Here is an 8,548-nt window from a genome sequence, read left to right on the forward strand (position 1 = left end):
CGCCGGGCCGCCCCGCGCTCAGCCGGTGAGCGCTGTGAGCGCACCGGTCATCCCTATATAGAATCCGAACCCGCGGCGGGAGTGCTCCCGCGCTCCCAGCGCCGCACCCTCCCGAGTGCGCCACGGGCTCGGCCCGGTGTTTTGTTTTTTAATATGAAATAATTTTCAGGAAAAGTCATATTAATAAACATTAGGTGTTTATATGTAAGAAATTGAATTATAGATGTTAATTTAATGGCTTTTTCTTTTTTTTTTTTTTTTTAATTTCTTTCAAAGGTTTGGGCCCCATGGGATCCCTGTGACAGTATTTCCCAAAAGGGAATATAAAGATAAGCCAGAAGCCATGCAGCTCCAAAGTAATACATTCCAAGAAGGGACAGAAGTCAAGCGTGAAGTGAATGGTGCTGTTCCTGATGACCCTTCTCCTGTCCCACCTCCCGAGCTGAGCTTGGCTGAAAGCCTATGGACTTCCAAACCACCACCTCTCTTCCATGAAGGAGCACCTTACCCTCCCCCTTTGTTTATCAGGGACACATATAACCAATCTATACCTCAGCCACCTCCTCGGAAAATTAAGCGACCCAAACGAAAAATGTACAGGGAAGAACCCACTTCAATAATGAATGCTATTAAACTACGACCTAGGCAAGTCCTGTGTGATAAATGTAAAAACAGTGTTGTTGCTGAAAAAAAGGAAATTAGAAAAGGTAGTAATGCAAGTGACTCTTCTAAATATGAAGATAAGAAACGGAGAAGTGAAAGTATAACTACTGTGAACAAAAAACTGAAAACTGATCATAAAGTGGATGGGAAAAACCAGAATGAAAGCCAGAAAAGAAATGCCGTGGTTAAGGTTTCAAATATTGCTCACAGCAGAAGCAGAGTAGTAAAAGTTTCTGCTCAGGCAAATACATCAAAAGCTCAGTTAAGTACTAAAAAAGTGCTCCAGAGTAAGAACATGGATCATGCAAAAGCTCGGGAAGTGTTGAAAATTGCCAAAGAAAAGGCACAAAAGAAGCAAAATGAAACCTCTACTTCCAAAAATGCACATTCGAAAGTCCATTTCACACGTCGATACCAGAATCCTAGCTCAGGTTCCCTTCCGCCCCGGGTTCGTTTAAAACCACAGAGGTACAGGAATGAAGAAAATGACTCTTCTCTGAAGACAGGACTTGAGAAAATGCGGAGTGGCAAGATGGCACCCAAGCCCCAGTCTCGCTGCACCTCTACCCGCTCAGCAGGTGAGGCCCCTTCAGAAAATCAGAGTCCCTCAAAAGGCCCCGAAGAGGCCAGCAGTGAGGTTCAGGACACAAATGAAGTGCATGTGCCTGGTGAGCAGGATGAACCACAGACATTGGGCAAAAAGGGCAGCAAAAGCAATATCTCTGTTTACATGACCCTAAATCAAAAGAAATCTGACTCTTCCAGTGCTTCAGTGTGTAGTATTGATAGCACAGATGATTTGAAATCTTCCAACTCTGAGTGTAGCTCTTCTGAAAGCTTTGATTTTCCTCCAGGCAGTATACATGCACCTTCCACCTCCACTTCCTCCTCTTCAAAGGAAGAGAAAAAGCTCAGTAATTCCTTGAAAATGAAAGTCTTTTCCAAAAATGTCTCTAAATGTGTCACACCAGATGGCAGGACCATATGTGTAGGGGACATTGTTTGGGCCAAGATCTATGGCTTCCCTTGGTGGCCAGCCCGTATTCTTACTATAACTGTGAGCCGGAAAGACAACGGCCTTTTAGTCCGGCAGGAGGCCCGTATTTCATGGTTTGGGTCTCCAACAACATCTTTCCTTGCTCTTTCACAACTCTCCCCCTTTTTAGAAAACTTCCAGTCACGCTTTAATAAGAAGAGAAAGGGCCTGTATCGCAAGGCTATCACAGAGGCAGCTAAGGCTGCCAAGCAGCTGACCCCCGAAGTGCGGGCTCTGTTGACACAGTTTGAAACGTGAACATGGACAGTAAGGTAGGCAAGAACCATTGGAAAGCACCATGGATTTTCTAGTCTAGTTAGGAATAATTTCTATGAAATAGCTTGGCCAAATTGGAGAGAGAAATTGCACTCAGTTGGCTGGCTTTTTATACTTAACCTTATAGCCATTTTTAGACTGAGAAGCTTAAACTGTACATGCAATCAAATTTTGTCTTAAGGAAGTGAAATTTTAGCAGTCTCTTTCAGTTTTGAAGTCTAAAACCATCCCAAGGCATAGGAGCCATAGCCTCAACTGAAAATGAATTTTTACAGGGACTGTTAATTGCCATTTGTACCTAATACTGTATATATATATATATATATATATGTACACACATACACATATATATAAAATATAGCCTGTCACTATGTGACACAGGTTGCATATTGGATTTTAGTAAGGGCTGGTGAACTGGGGAAATAGTGTGGATATTTAATGACCACTTGTTTTTAATTAACGAACACTTACCCTTTCTATGCACATAATGGTGTAAAAGTTGGAACTTAGGTGTTCCACAAACTGAGATGCTTGCTATTCAGTTACAGACTGGGGAAAGAGCCTGGTATTCGGGATTAAAACTGTCAAGACTGGATAGGTTTCTCTTGTCCAATGGGGATTTCACAAAAACTTTCAAGCTTCTGGTTTGGGAGTTCAGATAGGTTTGGTTTTGGATATGTAAATAGTTGATTGATGAATTTGGTCAGATTTCTCCTGACTGGCTATTCCTAAATTCTTAGGATACGTCCTAGTAAATTACACTTTGTGAATTAATTGTCGTATGTGTAATTGTTGCATTTTGGATGTACCTAATTTGACAGTTTTTAAAAAATATTTCCGTTTAAGGTATCTGTTTGCAGGTCAGAAAATGAAAAAATGTATTTGTGTAATGCTCTGAAATGTAAAAAAAACCAACAAAAACGCTGTAAATAAAATCAACTAAATCCAAATTATTTGTGTGTGTTTCTCAAAAAGCTTTGAAAAGTTTCAAGGTGGTAGAAAATTATTCTATGCAACAGTGTTTAGAAGAGGTGGGGAAAAAATCAAAACTTTTATTTTGCTATTTGCCCTCTCGGAATATATTATCTGAGAATAGTTAAAATTCAAATAACGAGATTAATTAGTATTTTCTTAATATGAAGTATTGTAGTATAGAGGTCTAATATGCTTTTAGATTTGATACTGCCCTTCCTGGCAATCTCATAGATGTGTGGGTTTTAATATTTTCATTTTAAGCCTTAATGTTTCATTACATGCTTCATTTTTTTACATTTGGGTAATTATAGCTGGTCTCATCTGTTTGGTCTTCTGCCTCAGGTATCACTGCTTTTGGGGCTAATAACTTAGTTTACTACTTTTCTACATGGTTCATCTCTCCCTAAGATTTGATTTCTTATTTTCCATTTTTAGCTTTGTATTGTGAGTGAAAAATATATCTGATTGCCTGTGGAGGCATGGTTATCCCAAGATTTTTTAAGTTGCTCATACTTTTTGTGTCTAACTTCTAAATTTGATGTAATTTCAATTTGATACTTTTGGAAACTTGAAACTTTTAAAGAGAGCAACTTTTTGTGGATTTCTGAATAATCCAATTTGAAATATCTTAGTTACTGTGCAGTCAATAATGAAAAGATTAATGGAGATTGAAAATCAATAGGCTTCTGTCAGCTTCCTTAAGGTTATGGACTTTGATTAATAATTTCTGCAAAAGCAAGTAGGATTTCTTCTGGGGAACTCAGTCAATGCTTTTTGATTATAATGAACACACAATTTAAAAAAGGTGTTTCACTTGAATAGAACATATTCTTTCCTGCAAACAGAAACAACTATCTTATTTTTAAAATTCTTTGATTGATTATAACAAGTTGAAAGTTCACAGTGTGATTGAGGGATAAGAAAGTATCTTCAAAGATTTTCTGAGTACTTGTTTCAGGTTAATGAACTGTTCATTCACGTCTTTTTGAGAGTTTGAAACCTAAAGTTCAGAAAGATCTAAACAAAAGTCAACTAAGAACCTAAGATATATAATACCAAGGCTTTGTGTAATGATCTGGGTGAATTTTATCTTAACATAGTGGTTTTGAAAGGGGATATTGCTAATACAGTCAGATGCTTTGGCAAATGTGCTCTCATGGCATAAACCAAATTTGGTTTGTTTCAGAAGCCATGGGGGAAAAGAAGAAAGAAAACAATAAAATCATGATTGTGTAGTTCTAAAATAATAATCAATTTTTTAGTCCATACCTTTGAGGAAAAGGTTGAAGCATAATAAATTTGCATGATCTACTTTTCATGTCAAATGATCCCTCAACTTTAAATGGGCAGTCTGGCATGTTTCATCTGAAGTTTCAATAGGCAAACAAGTTGAAGTATTTTTGTAATCTTAAAATGTATATTCTAAACAGTAATTAAATAGTTGTATATTAAACAATGTTTTATTCAAATAGAAGTCTCAGGCAGTTAGATAAATTCGTCCAGTATCTACTGCAGATGGAAAGAGTTGACTTGAGTAATTGTAGTCACCTTTATATTTCTCTTTGAAATGATAAAAGGAGGGACTTACTCTTTGTGTAGAGATAACCCAAATGGGTATTTTTCTCCCCTTGCAGACAGAAAATTAGGCTTAGACCAAATCTCTAATGGTCTAACAGAAGTGACTAAAACAAAGGATTAGTGAAAGGGAGAAAACAAGTGAAGTAAAGAGCTGTGAAAGCTAAGAATGTCTATTTCTAGAAATTCTAAGAAATTTAAAGCATCAGTACAGACCAGGAAGCTGACTGGTCATTTGGAAGGGACATCTATTCAACTTTCATTTACACATGTGGAGTCAAAGACTTAAAAGATATCAGTGAGATAGTTAGGGAAATGAGGATTCAGTTGTCAAACTGATGACTAAAATCAGCTATATAAACATATTTCTGTTAGTGTTTGAGTTTCTAAATTACAAAAAAATTGAGTAGCACCCCTATTTAAGGAGGTTGTACCTTTCTAAAAATTGGTTATGTTGAAGGAAAGATACACATTTAAAGAGATGGCCAGTTTTCCTTTATATAGAGTAACTGAATTGGGAATTGGAAATAACCTTAAGAAATGTATAATTTGGGTCTAAAATAAGATTTTTGCTTTTTAAATCGTGAATTTTCTATGGTTTGTACTGCATCGGTCCACTTTTGTTAGTACTCAGCAGAGAAGAGGTAGGCAAATGTCTAGAAAAGTTGATGTTTTGGCTTTTGTGCCCATCAGTGGTCTCCAGTGGGGAATTTGTCAGACAGAACTGAGACCCAATTTCTATGTTGGGGCAAATTTAGATTTTGCTTTGGAATTGTACTAACATTATAGGTTAAACATCCCTAATCTGAAATCCAGTACGCTCCAAAATCTGAAACTTTTTGAGTGCTGATGTGATGCTCAAAGAAAATAAATGCTCATTGGAGCATTTCAGACTTTTGTATTTTCAGATTGGGATGCTTAACCTGTTCTATTACTATCTGCAAATATTCCCAAATCCGAAAAAAATCTGAAACAGTTCTGGTCCCAAGCATTTTGGATAAGGGATACTTAACCTGTATTGCTATTAAAACAATCTCTAATAGAAATGCCTGATATAAGGGAATTCAGAAATAGAACAAGAGGCTGGTGCCATCCCAATTGCCAGGAGAAAATAAAAGAGCTAAGCAGCATTACTTTTACATGGTTCTGACTTAGTTAATAGGCTGTTCCTATTCTGTATTTATAGTTTGTATACACTTATTTTATTCCTTCTCTCAACAAAGAGTGAATAGAATTAAAAAATGAAAGCATTAGCAGTTAATATGCTCATGCCATTTTGAATAAAGGAATAGGAAGTTTAATGTCATAGTGATAGATGATCTATATATTTTTAGTGTTCCAGGGTATCTTGGTGTCTTTACAACGGATAATTGACAGTAAGATCAGAAGAGAAACAACTCTTTAATCTGTACTCAAGTAAGAGACTTAACATTTATAGATACAAACAGGATTTTTTTCCTTTTCTTGTGGCATTAGGTGGAAATCAATTTCTCCTTGTCATTAATAGAGCACTGTAATTTTTCTGTGGTATTTTAAAAGTTGTGGTTAAATAGACAACAAATTTACCATATTAACTTTTTTTTTTTTTTTTGTCTTTTGTCTTTTTCCGTGTCCGGCAACGGATCGCAACCCTCAGTGTTGCCCCCGCACCGGACCGGGGACCGGCAACGGGATTGCAACCCTCGGTGTTGCTCCCGTGCCTCACTCAGCCAGTGAGCGGGAACCGGTCTGTATGTGGGATCCGAACCCTCGGGCGGGAGCGCCGCCACGCTTCCCAAGCGGCGCACTATCCAGTGCGCCACCGGGCCGTCCCCTAAGTGATATTTCTGATTCAATTTTTATAGGGCTTAACTTTGATTTTATACTTGCATCACTTTTTTTTTTTTTTTTTTTTTTTTTTTTTTTTCGTGCCTCGCTCAACCAGTGAGCGGCCGGTCTGTATGTGGGATCCGAACCCTCGGGCGGGAGCGCCGCCGCGCTTCCCAAGCGGCGCACTTATCCAGTGCGCCACCGGGCCAGCCCTTAACTTTTTAATTGTACTGTTCTGTGGCATTAAGTACATTCACATTGTTTTGCAGCCATTACTACCATCCATCCGTAATCTGGTTTTTGATAGAGATCTCTTGAATTTGGGGTGGTATTGTTCTAGAAGCTATTTGGGAATTAAGTCACAGGACTGTTTTTCTTGGTCAGCATTATGATTGGAATTTGCTACTGGTAGTGCCTGACTTCCAGGATTCTTTCCTAATCAGCCTGTAGTCCTGTACAAGGAAATATTGTCGCCCACAATGCTAATGGTTCCCCCAATTTTAAGAACTGCACTGCCTCTTGGCAAAATTTTTAGGTGAATTACTGTGACTGCATTTAGTTAAAACTATCCCCTTACAGTGACAAAAACAATTTTTTGGACAATTTTGTGACTGGAAACTATTTAAATTATTTTAGTAATGGAATTACTTTTTAAAACATTTACATACTATACTTTTTGCCATATTTTCTTAATACATGTAATGTTTTCTTTGAATCATTCACTTTTCCGACTTACGTCAGTAACAGTTAATGAAAAAACAGATATACCTTGACATAATGTGGATAACCCTAATAAAATAAAATCTGAAGGTCATCTTCTGTATCACCTTTTGGTAGGAAATACTTAATTTTTATATCATGCCTCTAAATCCATCTTGGAGGGGCTGGCCAGCTAGCTCAGTTGGGTAGAGCTCATTGATAACACCAAGGTCAGGGGTTCAGATCCCTGTACCCACCAGCTGCCAAAAAAAAAAAAAAGAAATCCATCTTAAGGTTGAATCAGATTTTAATGTCTTAAATTAATCTCTGAAAAAACTTTGCTGAACTTGAATTTTATTCTTAGAGATATCTGCGTTATTCTGGCACAAATTGAAGATTGCTTGGGAGGAAGTGTAAAAGGAAAAGGAAACACTGTAGACTGAATCAGGATTTTCAGAATGCTGAATTTGAGTCAAATTCTCATTTTTCAGCTGAATAACTTAGATGGCAGTAGTGTATCATGTTTAAATTAATGGGCCTTCTTTTGTCTAATACAACTTTTGTTCACAAAACAATTTCATAGAGCTTTGATATTAAAAACAGGTTAGTCTTAAAACTTCGTTTAAACATAAATATTTTTTTCTTCAAATTCTTGATATTTTTGTAAGGTCTCATTAAAAAAAGGTTGAAAACACAGTTATTATTTAAATGTGGAATTTTCCTTCTATCATAAGAATGTGAGTTACCTCATTTGCCCTAGGAATGTGAATCTTAACCAGAGACCATGATTACAACTCGTTTTTATAATTTTTTCTATCCCAGTGTTATTATCTAGAAGGAACACCAAATACTTCATAGCTGAAGTGTTAGGCTGTTACAATCACACATTTTTCCTTGTAAATTAAAAAAATGTGTAATTATAATGCACAACAAGTTTTGGCAAGAGTTTTTTTTTTTTTAAAAAAGATGACCGGTAAGGGGATCTTAACCCTTGACTTGGTGTTGTCAGCACCATGCTCACCAAGTGAGCAACCGGCCATCCCTATATGGGATCCGAACCCGTGGCCTTGGTGTTATCAGCACCGCACTCTCCCGAGTGAGCCACGGGCCGGCCTGAGTTTTTTTTTTTTTTAAACTAAGATAATTTTGTAACTGACCCTCGGTTGGCTCTCTGGCACAGTCATTCACTTATAAAGCTATTGATAAAGCCTAGAAGGAGTATATATATATATTTTCCCTAAGTAAAATATAATAGGATTTTGTGGTTGCCTGGGGAGAATGTTTTTGTGGAAATGTGTCATACCGTTGAGTGTAAAAAAAAAATGGCTGCTTGGGGCTGGCCTGTGGCTCACTTGGGAGAGTGCGGTGCTGATAACACCAAGGCCATGGGTTCGGATCCTATATAGGGATGGCCGGTTTGCTCACTGGCTGAGCGTGGTGCTGACAACACCAAGCCAAGGGTTGAGATCCCCTTACCGGTTGCAATCCGTTGCCGGTCACGAAAAAAGACAAAAA

General features: G+C 37.6%; 1 protein-coding gene across 5 annotated transcripts in view; it reads left to right on the top strand.

The window, feature by feature from the left end:
* PWWP2A (PWWP domain containing 2A) overlaps nt 1–8,548 on the top strand; it is a 49,491-nt gene that overhangs the window by 32,452 nt on the left and 8,491 nt on the right. For 3 of the 5 annotated variants that reach the window (XM_008587159.1, XM_008587152.1, XM_008587136.1), the window contains exon 2: nt 277–2,899. In XM_008587159.1, coding sequence (XP_008585381.1) covers nt 344–1,957 — 1,614 coding nt within the window. In that variant the 5' untranslated portion in view covers nt 277–343 and the 3' untranslated portion in view covers nt 1,958–2,899. Of the gene's footprint in view, nt 1–276; nt 2,900–8,548 lie in introns of those variants that run through there. The other 2 variants (XM_008587143.1, XM_008587167.1) reach the window with 1 other exon arrangement.

The sequence above is a fragment of the Galeopterus variegatus genome, unplaced genomic scaffold, assembly GCF_000696425.1.
Source record: "Galeopterus variegatus unplaced genomic scaffold, G_variegatus-3.0.2 Scaffold115, whole genome shotgun sequence".
NCBI classification, from domain to species: Eukaryota; Metazoa; Chordata; class Mammalia; order Dermoptera; family Cynocephalidae; genus Galeopterus; species Galeopterus variegatus.